At 40.6% G+C, this 20,593-nt stretch overlaps 1 protein-coding gene across 1 annotated transcript in view; it reads left to right on the plus strand.

Moving 5' to 3' along the window:
* Positions 1 to 20,593, plus strand: part of LOC124615277 (transmembrane 9 superfamily member 2) — a 141,519-nt gene that overhangs the window by 45,641 nt on the left and 75,285 nt on the right. The window contains exon 5 of the mRNA XM_047143032.1: positions 2,887 to 3,008. Coding sequence (XP_046998988.1) covers positions 2,887 to 3,008 — 122 coding nt within the window. The remainder of the gene's footprint in view (positions 1 to 2,886; positions 3,009 to 20,593) is intronic.

A 20,593-nucleotide genomic window follows, 5' to 3' on the forward strand; every position in this document is an offset into this window, starting at 1 on the left:
TACCGTACAGTTAAAAGGAAGTGACGCTTGATCAAGGTCCGCGTCACTCCATTTTCAACCGGACTTAACGTCTGAGAAAGTGAAGATAATAATAATAATAATCATTACAGTATTGGCATTGGCATTCAGAACACACTGTTCAATTACTTGCTACTTTGCTTGCATTGTCCTAAACCAAACCATTAAGAAAGGATAACACACACACACACACACACACACACACACACACACACACACACACACACACACACACAAAACATGCAACGAAGCACATAACAGGCTGGCCAGAGTGGCCGTGCGGTTCTAGGCGCTGCAGTCTGGAACCGAGCGACTGCTACGGTCGCAGGTTCAAATCCTGCCTCGGGCATGGATGTGTGTGATGTCCTTAGGTTAGTTAGGTTTAAGTAGTTCTAAGTTCTGGGCAACTGATGACCTCAGGAATTAAGTCACATAGTGCTCAGAGCCATTTTTGAAGCACATAACACATATTGAAAAGACTGAATAGACACCATAGGGAGGAGGGTATTCATTGCAGTCAACAAAAATATTGTCTGTCAAGTTCAAAATTGAGGCTAACTGTGAAGTTATCAGGACACAAACAACAGGCCTATGTGAACTCAAGTTAATCTTTGGATGTTTTTACCAGCCACTCAATTATGTCATAACAGTTGTAGAATCATTCAAAGGAAGTCTGCACTCAGTAGTGTGCATATGCCACGATCATGCAATGTCAAGCGACTGAGTATAAATTGAGTGTGTGGATTCCTGCAGCTGGTACTGACACAGTCTCGCAAAGTAGTTCTGAACACTGTTTCCCAGAACCGGTCTTGAGCAGCTTGTTCAACAACCCAAACTGTGTGGAAATAATTTAGACAGTGTAGTTACAAACAGGCCTGACTTTGTCAACAGTCTCAGTATAGAGACAGGAAATAGTGATAATGATTCATCATATTGCGAGTGTCCTAATTAAACAGTGAATGGACATCATTTAGTTCCACTATGACGGATGTGGTGGACTTATTGGCAACGTTTAAACTGATTATAAAATTCCCTCTGGAGAAGTGTCTGCCAAGGAAGTGGATTAAGGACAGAGAAGACCATCTGTGGTTTAGTAACAAAATTCAAAAAATGCTGAGGAAGCAGAGATTGTTACACTCTCAGTTTGGAAAAGAACATGAAAATTTCCGCGGACAAAGGTTAGTAGAAATTTGTGTGTCTCTAAAAAGATCAATGCATAAACCATACAAGAACCTCCACCGTAAAAAATAAATCTTCCACAGAACCTGAGAAAATTCTGGTCCTGTGTAAAATCATTCAATGGTTCGAAGGCTTGTATCCAGTCACTTGTCGGCCAGTCTGTTGTGGCAATAGAAGACAGGCTGAACTTTTAAATTTTACATTTTAGAAGTCATTCATGCAGGAGGATCGTGCAGATGTACTGTTGTTTGATTGTTGCACACACTTCTCTATGGAGGACAATGGAAGATATACTCTTGATGTAGTTGATGTCTAATGAAGAGATTGAAATACAGTACTGCTCATCGTGACATTCGTACACTACACAGCGAAGTAAGACACTACATGCTTCACACCGTGTTTTCTGCTCCATGGCCGCGAGGCCAAGTCATTGGGGAGAGGTGACATTGTTCCTGTTTCGACTTGACAATGCTCAGGATGACTGTGTGAAACATCTCATCACCAGGACTAAAGAAGTAGACAACTCACTCGCATATGGATCCTGAATGCCTAGAAGAACGACTGAAAGTGTTATAATGCCAGTTGCTGACCAGAGAGATACAGTGTGGGAGACTTTGTATGGATTTTTACACCTGTGCCAGTGGGACTACCGGAAAAGTTACTTAAGTGCTACTTTGGGCTGTACCATATCTTTCATTGTTTGTTGCATGTCGTAAACAAAATTGAGGGTTATGACCCTTGACCATGAAGACAAGAAAGAAAGAGAAATTGTTCTTTTCTGCTGTGTGAAGCCATACTACAGTACTGAGGTGCGGATCTACAATTGTGCTTCTCATTCAAAGGAATTGAAGACCTGCTCAACAACTGAGAAGCTTCAATGGGAGAAGCTGCCTTTGATGCTAATCATAGTGAAGAGAATGTGACAATACAGGCAGAACAAAAGGATCTGCCAGCACTACTATATGGAAGGCTGCTGACTAGATCTAAATCCAGGTAGCTATTTTTGGCTCAGATGAGGACTTCTGAAACAGTGTGTTGCTGTTTCTCCAAGAGAAGGAGCAATGCCACAAACGGTGCCACATACCACATGGTATAGCGGTTAACATCGTTGGATTGCATGCTCTGGGTCACCAGTTCACACCGAACCAGTAGCACTTATTTGTTGTGTAGTATCATTTTTGTAAGGTTCTCGAAATTTCTTATGTTTGTAATGTTTGAATGTTCAACACTATTTGATGTTTTTATAAATAGCAGTGTGCTCCATCCAATACTTCAGTTGTCTTATGTCTGTTTGTTAGTGTTAATATTAAACATATCTTCAGTACTAAGTTGTGTGCTTTATTGATGGTCCTGCTTTCTGATTTGGATTTCGTTCCGGTTATAATGTGGCAGTATCCCTTCCTAGAAGAGTACTTTCCTCCTGGGGCATCCTTTCCTTAATATGTTACAGTTTTATGTGTCTGTACACTGTACATATTTCTCTTGTTCCTGTCATTTGGTGTTTCCTTCTCTCTTTCTAATCGAGAAAGATCCAGGATGCAACAAAGCCGCACAGGTAGTGAACAGTGCTAATCTTCTGCAAGACATTTTGAATTTACATTGGACAGTATACTTAAACTTGCTTAGTAAGTGACACTTGATATTAATTTCCTTTTATAATTGTGTATAACTTTCCAAATTTAACTCCAGATAACATGCCTGTCACATGGTGCTACCCATTGGATTATGGGAATACATATTGCAGTACTGGCTTTCCAATGGGATGCTATGTAAAGGACAAGAAGTCTGGCCAGGATAGTTGTTCTGTTGTGGTTAGTATACTGTCAACTTTTTCTGTATTGCTTTTTACTTTCATGCGGTACCTTTACTGTAATATGGTTCATACACTTTCCATTGCATGTTTAATACTGTAGTATGTTCAGTTGATGTTCAATATTTAAACACACACATCTGCTTGAACATAAATGTCACAAATGTGAGATGAATATTTTTCTAGTACACAGACTTTTTGGTGGAGTCTTTATTTGTTATTAGGGAGTGTATGTGGCAGTAGAACTTTTTAAAAAACTATATTTTACAAGGCTGCTCATGTGAAATAAAATGCTTTTTCCCTGAAGGTATCACAGTTAACTTGTTGAGTATTGAAGCCATCATATTGTTGTTGTAGAAAAATATTGTATAAGTAGCAAAATATGAATTTTATTGGAGAGACATAGAACTGAATGAAATGCATTAAATGTTTCAGACACACGTGTGTAACATGCAGCTCTAAAATGAAGTAGTGATCATATCAAAATATTAAACAAAAGTTACTTGGTCTGGAAATGAAGTTAAAAGGTGACCTGATCAGTTTAGAACATTCTCTATGTTGCATTTTCTTTCCAGATTCTGAAAATCTGTAATTTAGATTGTTCTATTGGCTCAGGGTACAGCTAGAGGGGGAGGGGAGGGGGGGGGGGGCCTTCCTGCATTAATGTGATGGTAGTTTTGGAAAGTTGCTCAGGAATTCTTTTATGGAGGTCTTGTAATCATATTTCTTCATTTGTTGTGTTTGAAAACGTGACACTTCTGAATCAGGATTATGTCATTTGTGTAATTATCCAACCAATATCCAAGGTCCAGTCTTTAAACGCAAGACTATTGAGAAAAAATACGTAATTTGTTTTTCCATATTATTTCTCAAATGATTAATCTCGGTGCCTTTTCTCCTGCATTTGCTATTGACCTGCCCTGGATGTTAGTTGGAATAATGTCCGTAAGACTGGGTACATAATTTTTCCTTTGACCTTTTCAAATCATAATGTGCTGGACTGGCTGTCATTAGTTAGATTAAAAAATCCTTTATTTCATGTTGGTTAGTACTGCGCAGTTTTGGCTTTATAACTATTGTGAAGAGTGTACAGTCTAATCCAACAACCCCCCCTCCCCCTCCTCCTCCTCCTCCTCACCCCAAAATATCAAGCCATAAATTTAAGTAAACGCAGTCGACAATATAACATAAGAATCAGCTTAATTTTTCAGGGAACTTCTCAACAGAATAGAAGAACTGACGCGTGAGGAAATTCTTCAGTTTCAATTTGAAAGTGCGTGGATTACTGCCAAGATTTTTTGGATTCTTGTGGTAGCTTATTGAAAATTGATGCAGCAGTATACTGCACACCTTTCTGCACAAGAGTGATCCAAATGCAGATTGGATTTCTGTCATGTATTAACTGAGTGAAAGCTGCTAGTTCTTGGGAATAAGGTGATATTGTTAACAAGAAACGATGGTAAAGAATATATATAATACGAGGCTAATGTCAAAATACCCAGACTAATGAACAGGGATCATCAAGAGGTTCGCGAACTGACAGCACTTGTTGCCTGAGCTGCCCTTTTCTGAGCCAAAAATACTCTTTTAGAATGGGATGAGTTACCCCAAAACATAATTCCATACAACATAAGTAAATTAAAATAAGCAAAGTAGACTATTTTTTATGTCGAACAATCACGTACTTCAGATACCGTTTGAATAATAAAAATGGAAGCATTAAGTCTTTGAACAAGATCCTAAATGTGGGCTTTCCACGATAGTTTACTATCTATCTGAACACCTAGAAATATGAACTGTTCAGTTTTACTAATCATATGCCCATTCTGTGAAATTAAAATGTCGGATTTTGTTGAATTGTGTGTAAGAAACTGTAAAAACTAAGTCTTGCTATGATTTAGCATTACTTTATTTTCTACATGAACATCTACATGAACATCATGAACTGCACTATTTGAAACAGAGCCAACATTGGAGACAACACCCTTTACTACCTATATCGTTGACCTTGTGCTGTTAATCACACACTTCCTTCCCAACTGACCATATGGTTTTAATTTTATTCTGTGAATTAGCTATTCTATTTGCATACCACATACTCTTTGCCTTCCTAGTAACATTTTTAAGCTTCTTATAATACTGTTTGTAATGATCTACTGTAGCTCGATTGTGATTACTACTAACATTTTGAGATAAGTCCCTCTTTGTTCTACATGATATCATTATGCCACTAGTTAGCCACCCAGACTGCCTTTTACTGCTAGTACCCCATTTAGAACATTCTAAAGGGAAGTAACTCTCAAAGAGCATGAGAAATGTGTTAAGGAAAGCATTATACTTGTCATCTGTTATCGGCACTATAAACATGTTGCCACTCTTGTTCCTTAACAAGGTTTAAAAAACTGTGTATTGCCATTGGATTAGCTTTCCTACATAGTTTGTAATTATATGTGACATTTGTTTGAGTACAAAAGCCATCATGGTCTGGAAGGCCATTCACACTTTTACTAACAAAATGCCCTTCTAGTAATGAAGAATAGATAAAAATATTGTCTGTGACTGTGCTACTGTTCCCCTGCACCCTAGTTGGAAAAAACAGTCTGCATCAGATCATATGAGTTTAGGAGATCTGCCAACATCCTTTTTCTTGTGCAGTCATACACAAAATTAATATTGAAGTCACCACATATAACTAACTTTTTATACTTCTTGTAAAGTGAACCAAGAACTCACCATAGCTTGAGCAGAAATGATCTGAAATCAGAGTTAGGGGACCTATAAACAACAATTAGAAGTTTAATTTCACTAAATTCAACTGCCCCTGCGCAACATTCAAATGCCTGTTTAGTGCAGTGCCGTGATACATTTATGGACTCAAATTGAATATTTTTTTACATACACGGCCACTTCCCCACTCTGCAAGGAACTCCTTGAAAAACAGCCAGTTAATCTGTATCCTGGTAAAGGAAGCTTCTTACATCGTCAAATTGTTTAAGTGGTGCTCCAATTACCAATAATGTTGAGAGTCAACATCTGTAAGCAGTTCACTAACTTTAACTCTAATACCGCTTATATTTTGATGAAATATACTAATTCCTTCTCTACTTGGAAACATTACGTCCTTGAAAGATAAGCCCTTAGTTACAGGGACTTCCTTTAAGCAGGTTTACCTATCAGCTGACTTCAACCTAAAAAAGATGCAGCTCTAATACCAACTACTACAGGAATTTTTCCATGAGTGATGCCACTGCCACCCACTGCCATGTCACCTATAAGCATTGCTAGTCTCCCCTTCCCCTACCTATTGAGGTGCAGGCCATGCCTAGTGAAACACGATCTACTGATAGACCCAACTGGCACCACTGCAATGTGACCAATGCCCTCTGCCATCAATTCCTTCTCCAGCCCCAAGCTAACACGCCAAACAGCCACATTAAGATGAGGCCGATCATGACGCTGAAACACACCAGTTTGAGTAGCTATCTTTACCAGGTCAACACTTACATCATTTTCCCTGTCCCTATCAAGACTATTCCCTGGCCCACCAACGATGACTCTTGATCCTCTTTCGTAAAATTCCTGAATAACTCCTCTATGCTGTCAGTCACCTGAGCCAACCCTGAACAAGGCTTCGCAATGCTGGTGACCTGGTACTCGCTCCCCAACACTTCGTGCAACTGCTGGCCCACACCTCTACCATGTGAACCTCCTAGCAGCAGAACCTTCTTCTTTCTGTTAGAGTTTGCAACTGACTCGGGCATCCTAACTGCTTAGGACTGCTGCATGTTTCCTACACCTACTGCTACAAGAGGATCCTCTCCATTCAACTCTTACAGTTGGTCAAATCTATAGGCTATATGCAAAGTAAAACTGTCTGAATACCTCCTTCTAGCTGCTTTCTTGCCAACTGCCAGTTCCCATTCCTCAGCACTCTTCCTCTTCACCCTCCTCAATCTATCTAGTTCCTCCTTTGCCTATTGTAACTGCACCTGAAGGGCATATACGTTATGCTACTGCTCCTCTGTCAGCTTATTTCTACTACAGATTCTGCATGCCTGGGAGAGGATCTCAGTAGAATGCCCACTGGCTTCCCCACTGCATTCCCTCCAGCAAAAACACATTGAACAAATCCCACACAATAAACCGCTACTCACAAACTTGCAACAAAGCCCACACTTCTCACTCATGGTAAAATTTTACAGACACTGAAAAAATCTACCTAAGGTCAATGACAACAGTAGAACTATGTACAGAACTAACAAGAAAGCAACAACTTCTATTAATACTACTAAACCACAACTAATACCAATACCAACAAAACTTCACACAGTTTATTAGCTAAAATCAAATATTCAAGCAGCCGCCAGAACACTCAACGAACTTAAAACAGTGAATGAAAATTTCACTGAAATATTTCACTAGAAGTAATAAGAAATATCAGCTGAAAACTACCGCACGAAATTTACTAAACAACTTCAATGCACAGTAAACTCTAAAAAACACAGTGAGCAAACATTTCCAAAAGTTTATTAAACCATTATTTCGCCACAAACTGTATGAGAGACCATTGAAAACCGCTAAAGTTAGTAATTGTATAACAGAGCACAAAAAACTCGTCAGAATTTAACAACCGCTACAGCTGCAACTGCATGCCGCGAAATGTAACCACACTGCTAATATTTGGATGAACAATTGAAAACTACTAAATTTAATATTCAAATACAGGGCACAAACAATTTTTACAGTACTTAGCTTTATAACTGCTACAGCTGCAACCACATGTTGCGAAATGTAAACACACTACTGAGGCATGAGACTTGGATGAATGACATAAGTACATGCATGAATAACAGTCCAGTTGAGTCAAAAACACAGAAAGCAGACTGAGATTAATGAAAATTCACTACCAAGTAACTTTTACAGCAAATACTAACACAAATAAACTTTAAAATAAGTAACTGAAGACTAAAACTTTACAAAATATTGACGAGCAATTTCAACAGCAGTCCAGCACATGTGACGTCACACCAAAGATTCTGCATTTCCTTTGCTACAGTAAGTCCATTTATTATTCAGAAAGGTGTTGATGCAATTGCTGGCCCTGTGAAATCCTGCTTCCATTTACACTATGGCACTTTGCTTTTGGAGACTACTTCTGATTATAAAACACAACAACTGCCTGCACCTTCGCTCTTCCATGGCTATCCTGTTTGTGTTGAGGCCCATCCTATGCTGAATTCTTGCTGTGGTGTTATTTACACTTGGGTGCTCAATGGTCTGACCGAGGCAGGAATCCAAACGTACCTCTCTGATCAGGGTATTGTTGCAGTCCATTGGGTGATGAAAAATGTAGAGGCCTCCTTAGTGCCCACACACAATCTCTTTCTCTCTTTTGATATAGTGATTCTTCCGTCAAAGGTCAAAGCAGGTTATGAAGTTATCACAGTCAGACCGTATATTCAGAACCCAATGCGCTGCTACCATTGTCATTGTTGCAACCACAGTCGAGAGTCCTGTTGACACCCAGCCAATTGTGTAACCTGTGGTAGGGATGCTGGCGAGAGCGATTTTCTGCCTCCTCTTCCCCACTGCATCAATTGCAGTGATGACCATGCTGCCGCCTCTCATGATTGTCCCATATATCTCCATGAACAGGGTGTCCAGGAGATCCAAGTGAAGGAAAAAGTGCCTTACTTAGACGCTCACAAGTTGTTGGTTAATCGGAAATGCTGTGTTCTACTATATGTAGTATTTGGCACCCACAGTGCTGTTCTTGCTTCACAAATAACATGGCCATGCAGACCTGCAACATCGAATTTAGCACTGCAGTTGTGAAATTGCCCAGCATCATGGTAGTGTCCCCATCTCCTCCTCCAGCTGTGCAACATGTCACCAAACTTTCGTCTCACGGATTGAAGTCACCAGCTGCACAACTGGCAGGCTGGAAATGACGCAAGGAATACTCCTGTAAAGACTTCCTGTGTCCCTCCAGTGAACCAATGTCTGAGTCTTCCTTTGCCAGCTGGAAAGGCTCCAAGAAGTCAAACAAAGGCAAATGGTCTTCTCCTTCGCCCATCCGAAGATACTCTTCGATGGTGTTATCATGTGATATCCTCGCCCAGCCAATCTCCATGTTGCCGGTGCGCACCACCATCCATTTCTCTGCCCTGGACTCCGCAGGCCAACAGAAGGAGAATGCCAGCGCTTCTGCAGACCTCATGCAGCAGGATCCTCCTGCCTCTGTGCCATGTAACAGCGAGTTTTCGAAGTCTGGCACTCGTCAGCCGCCGAGGTGACACCCCTTCATTTTTTCCTCGTCATGACCCTCCTCCAATGGAACATTTGCGATCTTTGATCCAACAAAGAGGATTTATGGCTACTCTTAGAATCTCAGTGTCCACTTGTTGTCTGCCTTCAGGAAACAAAATTGCATCTTCACGACCACTGCGAGCTCTCGCATTTCTTCCTGGTCTATTTTGACCTTCCCACCGAAGATAGCATTCCATCTCCTGGGTGGTTTGTGCTGCTCATATGGGATGATGTTCTTAGTCAACTCATCTCCCAGACTATCAGCCTTTTCCTTCCTCACTTGACCTTTTCCCTTTGTGCCATTTACACCCCTCTGTCATTCAATGTCTCCAGGGCAGACTTCCTCCACTTTATTGGACAGCTACCTCACCTCTTTCTGCTGCTTGGTGACTTTAAGCACACCATCCCCTTTGGGGCTCGCCCAGAACCTGTCCGAGAAGTGCCCTCTTGGCTGACCTTCTTAATCAACTCAACCTCCTCTGCCTTAACACAGGAGCACTCATGTTCCTTTCAGACTCTACACACACCTATTCTCATTTGGACCTGTCCTTCCGCACTTCGCAGCTTGCCCATCGTCTTGAGTAGTCCGTTGTCTGACACATACTCGAGCGACCATTTCCCAAGTGCTATCCGTTTGCTAGTAGTAAAGGAGTTTTGCTATTTGGGGAGCAAAATAACTGATGATGGTCGAAGTAGAGAGGATATTATCCTTACTGCTGCAGAACCTTCCATTCCTCACACTTCCTCTGTACCATGCCCTGTCCTGGTCACTTGGTGGACTGAGGTGTACCGTGATGCAATTCGCACTCAGAGATTTGCTGTCTGTATTTTTAACCGTCATCCTAGGATGGATTGTGGGACCAAGATCCATTCCCCAATTCCCGGCCTGACAGTAGCAGATGATGTCATCGTGGACCCTATTGCTATCTCAAACGCCTTGGGTCACCATTTTGCAGAGATTTCGAGTTCCTCCCATTATCACACTGCCTTCCTCCATTGGAAACGAGCGGAGGCGGCTCGGGCGATATCCTTCTCTTCTCAGAATCGTGAGTGTTACAATCCTGCCTTTACTATGAGGGAGATAGATCATGATCGCACTTCATCCCGATCCTCCGCCTTAGGGCCACACGATTTTCACATTCAGATGTTGAAGCACCTTTCTCTTGTGGGCAGGCACTTTTTGCTTCATGCATACAACTGCATCAGGGCAGAGGGCACGTTTCCCAGACACTGGTGTGAAGCCACTGTCGTACCTATACCTAACCCTGGTAAAGACAAACACCTTCCTTCCAGCTACTGCCCCATTTCTCTCACCAGCTTTGTTTGCAAGGTGATTCATGCCCAGCTGGTATGGTGGCTTGAGTCTCGCAATTTACTAACCACTGCACAGTGTGGATTTCGAGTGCGCTGTTCTGCAGTTGACCATTTTGTAATGTTGTCCACCCATTTCATGAATGGTTTTCTGCGGAAATCCCAGACACTGCCCATGTTTTTCGTTTTGGAGAATGCCTACAACATGTGCTGGAGGAATGGTATTCTCCATACACAATACACATGGGGCTTCTGTGGCCTCCTGCCCCGTTTCCTTCAGGAATTTTTAAAAGACCAAGTTTTCAAGGTATGTTTGGGTTCTGCTTAGTTGGACACCTTTATCCAGGAAAAAGGTGTACCTCAGAGTTCCGTCCTGAGCATCGTCCTCTTTGCTATCACAATTAACCCTGAAATGGCCTGTTTCCCACCAGGCATCTCTAGCTCCCTTTTTCTTGACCATTTTGCCACTTATTGCAGTTCTCTATGGACCTGACTCATTGAGAGGCATCTTCAGCAATGTATTGATCGTGTTTTCTCAAGGAGCATTGACACTGGCTTTCATTTTTCCACTGACAAAACCACTTGTATGAATTTTTGGCAGTGCAATTGGTTTCTTCCACTGTCTTTACGTCTTGGGCCCGTTGCTCTTTCATTTGTTGAAACTACGAAATTCCTGAGGTTCATGCTTGATAGGAAAGTTTCTTAGTCCTGCCACATGTCTTACCTGTCAGCCTGCTATAGGCAGTCCGTAAATGTCCTACGTGCCCTCAATGGTACTTCCTGGGGAGCAGATCGAACCACTCCTCCATTTGTACCGGTCCCTTATCTGCTTGAAACTAGACTATGGGTGTTTCGTTCACACATCTGCATGTCCTTCCCTGTTATGCCATCTCAGTACTAACCACCATCATGGCATCTGTGTGGCCACTGGTGCCTTTTACTCTAGCCCAGTTGAGAGCCTGTATGCAGAAGCTGTCAAACTACCGACGTCCTGTCGCCGTGACTTTCCCCTCAGCAGATAGGCATTCCGTTTGTCTGCCATCATGGCCACCTATCCTATGCCTCCTTTTTCGATGACTCCTATGATAGCCAATATGGAGCACATCCCTCTTCTCAGTTTGCTTTTGGCTCTTGCTTTGGCAGCTTAACTTCACACTACCTGCAACTTTCTTGGTGGGTGTTAACCCTTCACCACCATGGTTTCATGCGGCGGTCCTTGTTCACCTTGGCCTTCATTCACTTCCTAAGGACACTACTCCAACCTCCTCTATCATCTTCAGTTTCATGACCTTCGGACAGAACCTTTGTGTACAATGGTGGCTCTCAGACTGACTGTGGTGTCAGGTGTGCCTTAGTCATTGGCACCGACATTTTTCAGTATTGGCTTCTGGAACACTGCTCAGTGTTTACAGCAGAGCTCGTTGCCCTGTATCAGGCCATGCAGTACATCTGGCGACACAGGTTTTTCAATTGTGTCATCTGCTCCGACACTCTGTGCCCTACAAAGCCTCTGCGTGCTGTACACCATCCATCCCTTAGTTCAACAATTCCAGGAAAGCTGTCACTTGCTCACTCTTGATGGAGCCACTGTGATGTTCATGTGAGTTTCTGGTCACGCCAGTCTGATGGAAAACGAGGTCACTGACCCTGCTGTCAAGGCTGCAGTTCTCAAACCTCAACCCACTAGTTGTTACATTCCCTCTGATGATACCTGTCAGGAGGTGGTGTTACCTTGGCACCACCGCTGGTTCTCCCTTCATGGGAACAAACTCCAGGTTATTAAGCCTCTCCCAGTGGCTTCAACGAACTGTCAGCCATCTCACCATGAGGCGATCATTTTAGTTATACTGTGTATTGGGCACTGTGTTTTTAGCCATTGCCATTTGTTAAGTGGTGCTCCCCCAACATGTTGTACTCATTTCACTCAACCTTTGACTGCCTGCCATTTCCTGATGGAATGCCGTTTTTTTAACCATTTACGTTCTCATTTGTGTTTGCTGTCTGAGTTATTGGCCGTTTTAGTAAACGGTGCGTGGGCTGTCGACTGCATTTTACTTTTTATCCATCGTAGCAGTATGGTGAAGGCCATTTAATTTTTAGTTCATGACTTCTGTTTCTCTATGGTGTATTTTATAGACCTTTCTCCACATCCCTGTTTTTATCTGTCTTCTCTTCTGTCAATGGAGATTACCATGTAGTCATTCTTAAGTCCTCTCTTTGTCTTCATGTTGTACAGCTCTGATGTGGGCACGTATGACCCTACTTGTTTTTGCTCCCTAAAACAAAACAAACATAATCCAACAAGTGGGCACACTTGAGTTACAGTCTAAATGTTCATCTAGTCATATATTGTTAAAATGTAGTACGTTTGGCAGATAGTAAAATTATGAAAGTAACACAAAATGTTTGCTGAGTAGGATAACCACAGTGACAACTAAGAGGTACTGATCCCATAACACATTTTCCAGAAAGTGTTGAGTACTGTCTGCCTGTACCAGAAAAAACTCATGAAAATACTTTCTTGAATGAATTTCTGACAGAACTCTCAAGAGCATGCTGGATCTAGTTTTCAATGCACTCGTGAAGTATTAAGGGTGTACGGAACGCCCTATGCTTACAATGTTAAATTGAGCTAAAAGTTAGGAACATTTTATCATTTGTTATTTGGACGATACTCTTGATTTTTTTTTTTTTCGCGGAACGCAGAGATATGTTCTGCTTTTATGCTGAATTATTAATTTTGAAAAAATAATGTATAGTTTTTCAGATATTTTATTTTTTGTAAATGTTAAAAAAAGTTATACATTTTAACAAGTATTTTAAAATTTACATCCATTAATACAAAATAATTCCACATATCTTTTAATTCAGATATATTAGAAGGTCTTAAGGAACAACTACAGAAAATTTCATCTTTCTACTATAAATAGGCCCTGAGAAAATGTACCTTATACACAAAAAAACTAAAGTTACGGGAAATTAGCTTCAAAGTTTTTACTTCAGTACAAGCCTGCTCCATAGCTTGTATCATCAGAATCGTCCAACAGCTTCCTCTTGATGGCTCTGCTATGCTGTCTAGCCATCTTTGAATATACTTTTATGCCATTATCTGAAGACCTGAGCCGTTCCTTGTCCAAACAAAGCATAGCTGCGGCAGTTCGTAGCCCTACACAGAGCCCCAACTTCTGCAGAACTTTGCACTTTGTTATATTGCCCTGATTGAATGATGAAACAGCATCATAAATGCCAAAGTGAAGTGTGTTTATACCCACAAACACAGTTTTAGGTAGTCTATTCCATATCACATGGTTCACACACTCATTTGGATTTTGAGTCCGGCCATGAAGACATTTCTTTAGTAGACTAATCTCTGCAAGGTCTCGGAATATTGGTTTTATTTCATCCATTATGGCAGGTGGCAGGTGGTGAGGGTGATTGTATTGTTTCTTAGTTACCTTGCCTCTGTTGTACTTGCACCAACTATCGTCTCCTTTTGGACATAGCCCATGTTGGGGATTCTCATTGTTTGAAGCTATATGAAAAAACAGAGCCCAGACTGCTCTTCTAATTAATTCTGCATCTGCTGTATTCTGTTTTATTGCTGGACCATAGCACTTCTGAATATGATCTATTGTAGCATCTGTCAGTCTATTTTTCCCATCTAAAGTTTTTCCATCGCTCAATTTCTTGCCTTTCATGCTAGCCTTGAGCTGTCGAAGTCTTGATCCCATCCTTTTCTGAACATGGGCAACACACTCCAGTTTGGAAATTTTCACATCATTACCATAGGGTCTCAGTTCCTCAATTTCTTTGAAAGCCTTTGAGTCACCATCTCCAAGATAATTTATGTATCTAACGTTGTACCATTTTACTGAGCGTTGATAAATACTTCTTACACCAGCAACTTCCATACCACCACTTGACCCATAGTAATTTGCCATGCACTCCTCTTCATGTTTAGTTTAAATTTTCTCCTTGCATCTGCAATGCTTGGAAAGTATTGCCACATCAACTATCTTACCAGTGTCCACACTTGTAGCTGTTACTACACCATTCAGAGATGTGTGGCCTCTCTTCTGCCAGCTTCCATCAAAAGCTATGGACAAGTCTCTGCTATTATTATTTTCAACAACTGCTTCCTCAACAGCATCTTTCATGTTTTCCTGTGCCACATCTTCTACAGCAGAGCCTATTGCAATTATGTGTTTGTTAAATTTTGAAGGTGGAGGAGGGAGGTTCATCACACCACACAACATGGCACCTGCAGCCCTGCCCTTTCCTATACACCGTAATCCATAAACCAGTCTAATGTTTATATCGTATAGTTTACCTGTATCTGCAGTAACATGTGAGGAATTGAAGAAAGTAACACTGTGTTTGCAATAACTGCACATCAACTCTAGTTTACAAACAAGTCCAACATGTAAGTTTGTTTTCAATGAAACACCTCAGCTAGTTTTCTTCTTGAAGCGCTTTCCGGTGTAGTGGCAGCAGCATCACTCATGTATCACTACCAGTGTTGAGGTTAGTCGCTACTGGGACATCAGATACTGATGAAGATGAGTCAGACGAATTTTTAGTACACTTTACTTTCTTGTGCTAATGTACACGCTTTCTAAATACCTTCAGACTAGGTCTTGGCATGTTGAAGGAAAGAAAACTCAATGACTTCTCCACATACAACTTTCACAACAATGACATGGATGTACTCACAAAGGAAACAATACAAATGGTGCAGAATCTATTTTCAACTGTCTAGCAGTGTAGCCAACAGAAAAGCTAACTCTCTTGTGCTCAATTATATCTCTGGCAAGGCTGTCTATATCAGGTATATTTCGCGTCTCATATACAAGGTGCGGAACATCGTGTGTCGAAATTATTTAAAAAAATTATTTAAAATAGTTCTATTCACGTCATCCAAACATTTTATACATGGTATTAAACGGGAGAGTCTAAATTTTTCGAAAATGCATTTACCCAAAAATCGATTTTTTTCATCGAAAAACTCATTCCGTATACCCTTAAGAGTAATTTTCAACTTCGTCTTGTATCCAATGTATGCCTATCCAAGCATTCTCAATTTTTTTTTTTGTGTTTTCTTTCAGTCTTCAGGAAAGGACTAGATTTCCTTTTTATGTCCCCACTAGAAGCAACAGTTAAGTTGATATTCTAAAATCTTTGGCATAAATCACTGTAGTGCGCCTTTCTGATTTATATTGCAATTAATATCATCTTATGAGTTGAAGTAAAGTAGCTAAAATTTTTGTAATTTTGTTAGGCCATTGTTATGTAGTGTAGATAATTGTAGTGTAACATAGATAATTGTCGTACTGCTGTCAGTTGTTTGCAGGAAAGAACCTCTACATTTGTACTCTGCATTATGTTTAGCAACAATTTGTTCTTTGATAAAAAAATCATTTTGTGAAACCACGTTCATTTCCGTGAACTGTAGCTATGACTGAAGAACTTCTTTCAAATACAGAGAGATACATAATAAGCAATAATACTGTGCTACAGTTGTGTGTGCTTTTGCATTTATGCTGTTTACTGCAACTGCATGGTCTTTCAGTTGGTTGCAGTTACATGAAATTTACACGCATTTTTCTTATTTTTAAGTTACTTGGCGCTCTTTTAGCTTCATTTTCTTTGTAAAAAATATAAAATTTTTCATTTTGCCAGTAATGGCTGGTGCTCTGAGAGTCAATGATGCCAACTGACGTGAAATGGAAAACTACAAAACTGAGTTAGGTAGTATCATTTCTTCAACACCACCTTACGCTTCACCTAGTTGTGTATTGACTAGATTAATTGTTATGGACTAAATTTCAACTGTGATGGAACTTTTATTTGCTGTCTTCTCTTGGCTTATGACCTATTCAGGCTTGGTGTGCAACAGTCTTTCAGAGCAGTGAAATGATAAAGCAATATGGGGAGTTCAGTTGAGAAGCAAGATAATGTTGGACAGATACTGAAGGCTCTGAAGTCCAGATATGGTAATCAGTGTGGAAACACTAGTTAGCCAAATATGGAGTTTTCAAAGCAAAGTGGTAGATTTGTGTGTCACACCTGCGTACTGTTTGATAGCATAGTCAGCATGGCAGTCACAAGATTTGATTTGTCAGTTACACCTTATTAATCAGAATTCTAGCCAAGTAACAACTCTAACTCTAAAATTTTTAATATATATAAAAACAAAGATGAGGTGACTTACCGAACGAAAGCGCTGGCAGGTCGATAGACACACAAACAAACACAAACATACACACAAAATTCAAGCTTTCGCAACAAACTGTTGCCTCATCAGGAAAGAGGGAAGGAGAGGGAAAGACGAAAGGATGTGGGTTTTAAGGGAGAGGGTGAGGAGTCATTCCAATCCCGGGAGCGGAAAGACTTACCTTAGGGGGAAAAAGGACATGTATACACTCGCGCACACACACACATATCCATCCACACATACAGACACAAGCAGACATATTTAAAGACCAAAGTCTTTAAATATGTCTGCTTGTGTCTGTATGTGTGGATGGATATGTGTGTGTGTGCGAGTGTATACCTGTCCTTTTTCCCCCTAAGGTAAGTCTTTCCGCTCCCGGGATTGGAATGACTCCTTACCCTCTCCCTTAAAACCCACTTCCTTTCGTCTTTCCCTCTCCTTCCCTCTTTCCTGATGAGGCAACAGTTTGTTGCGAAAGCTTGAATTTTGTGTGTATGTTTGTGTTTGTTTGTGTGTCTATCGACCTGCCAGCGCTTTCGTTCGGTAAGTCACCTCATCATTGTTTTTATATATATTTTTTCCCACGTGGAATGTTTCCCTCTATTATATATCTAAAATACTTAATTTAGACAATGTCGGAAAAGATAGATTGCAATTTACCATAAAGATGACACCTTTAGTTGCAGACAGGCACTATTAAAAGACACTTACACATAAGTTTTATGCCATAGCCTTCATCAGAAAAAGAAAGAGGAACACTCACCGTTCATACACTGAGGAAACCGCACCTCTTATACACATGACCGCCAACTCTGGCAGCCTGGACCAGAATGCAACTGTCAGTTGGAATGGAAGCAACAATCTGGAGGAAGCAGCGAAGGGGATGGGATGCCATTGTGTGGGTAGGAGGAGAGAGGGTCACTGTCTGGTATAGTACGCAGGGACTAGACTGCCAACAGCTGCAGAATCAGGAGCTGACTACATGAGCCATCTGGATCTTCCCCCTCCACCACCAGCTTTTCTGAACTGTGCAAATGGGAGTTATCCTTACAACGCATTCTCTGCTCCTGCAATCATCCAGGTCTCGACCTACAATTGTTGTGTCCCCACATCCTCCATCCAACTGTTTCCGTCCCCGCATCTTACCAACTCCTCATCATTCTCACCACCCACCCTCTTTGTTTGCTACCCACTGTGAATGCACCCACTCATCTTTCCCTGTTCCTCTTCTTTTTTGCTCTGTTTTCCCCACCTTCCTGCCCAACTACCTCCTGACGCTGTGCCTATTGGCAGTCTAGTCCCTGCACACTCTGCCAAACAGGACTCCTCTCTTCCCTCACCCTTACACTTATATCCCTTCCTCTTCTCCTTCCCTGTTCCTTCCCGATTGCTGTTTCCACTTCACATGACACCTGCGTTCTGGTCAGATCTGCCGGAGTTGGCAGTCATGTGTGTGGCGTGCTTGCTTGTGTGTATGAATGGTGCGCGCTTCTTTTTCTTATGAAGGCTTTGACTGCAAGCTTGTGTGTAAGCATGCTTTAATGCTGCCTGTCTGCAACTTAATGTGTCATCTTTACAGTAAGTTGCAATCTCTTTTTCCCACATTGTTGGTATTCCAAACTGGAATTTCCATAGTTTGATACTGTTGTTGTTGTGGTCTTCAGTTCAGAGACTGGTTTGATGCAGCTCTCCATGCTACTCTATCCTGTGCAAGCTTCTTCTTCTCCCTGAACCTACTGCAACCTACATCCTTCTGAATCTGTTTAGTGTATTCATCTCTTGGTCTCCCTCTACGATTTGTACCCTCCACGCTGCCCTCCAATACTAAATTGGTGATCCCTTGATGCCTCAGAATATGCCCTACCAACCGATCCATTCTTCTAGTCAAGTTGTGCCACAAATTTCTCTTCTCTCCAATTCAAATCAATATCTCCTCATTAGTTATGTGATCTACCCATCTAATCTTCAGCATTCTTCTGTAGCACCACATACATATTTATACACACAATACATAGAGGATAATATTGGAAGTAAATGTGTAATGATGTATATTAAAGACCTGAAGCCTCCAAAAATGATAATGTTGCAAGTGTGGTGGCGTGTCTTAGAGGACTTCATGATTATCAACATCATGGTTTTTTTTTTTTACATAAATTTGTTCTCTCCCCCTTACTGATTAGTGTGTGGTTCAGAAACAACTATACTCCTTCACCCACTCAGAGATACCATTGTGCTCACATTTTTTGTGTACAAGCATGAAGTGAATTATTTTAAGGGGCTGCTAATGTAGTAAATGAATGTTCCAGCTGATGCAGTTTTATTGGGTTGTCAGTCGAATAACAACATTGTCGTGGAGTAAAGTTTTAAATTTCCTACTCATTCTCCTCACTAGGATGGCTCTTGAGTATGAAACTTGTTGAAACATTGCTTCAACATGACAGTGAACTTTGAGGTATTGCAGTAGGAATGCTTAGTATTTTAGGAGGTGGTAATATAGTCCAATTAGAATAAACTTTCCATAACATGTGTCCAGTTTTTATTGGTAACAGAGACACCACTGCTTATAGATGTAAGTTCTAATATAGTGTGTTTGTTCTCCAATTGCTATGGGTTTTATTTATCTATTGTCATTTTTGTTTGTAGTTCAAATAGTGAGGTTGTGCCCGAGTTTATATAACTCAAAATTTTCAACTGTGATTTATTGGCCAAATCTGGTGTATCTTTTATGCAAATGCTAACATGATATTTGTGCACAGGTTTTGTATTGGAAACACTGCTGCTGCTTGTAGAGAATATGATGGTAGATTCCATAACCACAGGGTTAACAGAGTCAAGAGTGTCTACTTGTATTTTCGCATAACTATGTGAAACTGTGCAATGCGCAGCAGCCCTCTCTCATTAGAAGATGTAAATGTACAGTGTGTCACTGAAGTAGAAGGCATTATTCAGTTGCTAGAATTCACGGTCTTCGAACAAGCACATGCAGAATTTCTACAAATGTCGGTATTCTGTATACAAGAATATAAGGGACATTTCATATGCACATCTCTCAACATTTACAGCTGATTCAACATCTTTCAGAAGGAGATGAAGGTAGATTATTGGAACTATGTTATTGGCTGATTGCAAATCACTGAGTAATCCCCATTAACACTGTTTATTGGTGAAGCCATGTTCACTCGTGACAATATTGGTAACACTCATAAGGCACATCAGTGGTCTGAGAAAAGTCCACATTTTTAAGAACACTTCTCTGTATTTGTGTGGTACTTTATGATAGTCAGCCGGGCCTGTTGTGTTACTGTGCTGTCTTTCAGGGCACCATTACCTAGACTTTTCTTGAAAATGAGCTTCCAGCATTATTGGAAGGTAAACATTTGTGTGTGCGTGTATGTTTTTAACTTACCGGACTGGTATCTCATTGTCAGTGGCCCTGTAGAAGATACATAAAGTAATAAACATAATACATGCTACAGGAGCTGGAATGTGTGTGTAATTTTGTGTATTTGGTGTTAGACTGTTTAGTATTTACATATATTTTACATTTTTAGAGGTTATTATCTTTTACCTTTATAAAAAATTTTGCAGATGTTCTACAAAAATTTAAAAAAATAAACTATATAAAACAACAAGAAGCCTTGTATTTATAAACAAATAAAATGTCATTTATCAACTATATAAAGGCTGCAAAATGCCTTGAATACACACAATTATTGGAAGAGATTCCTTTGGCTTCAAGGACGTGTGTCTTC

This window comes from Schistocerca americana, chromosome 5 (genome assembly GCF_021461395.2).
Source record: "Schistocerca americana isolate TAMUIC-IGC-003095 chromosome 5, iqSchAmer2.1, whole genome shotgun sequence".
Lineage (NCBI taxonomy): Eukaryota > Metazoa > Arthropoda > Insecta > Orthoptera > Acrididae > Schistocerca > Schistocerca americana.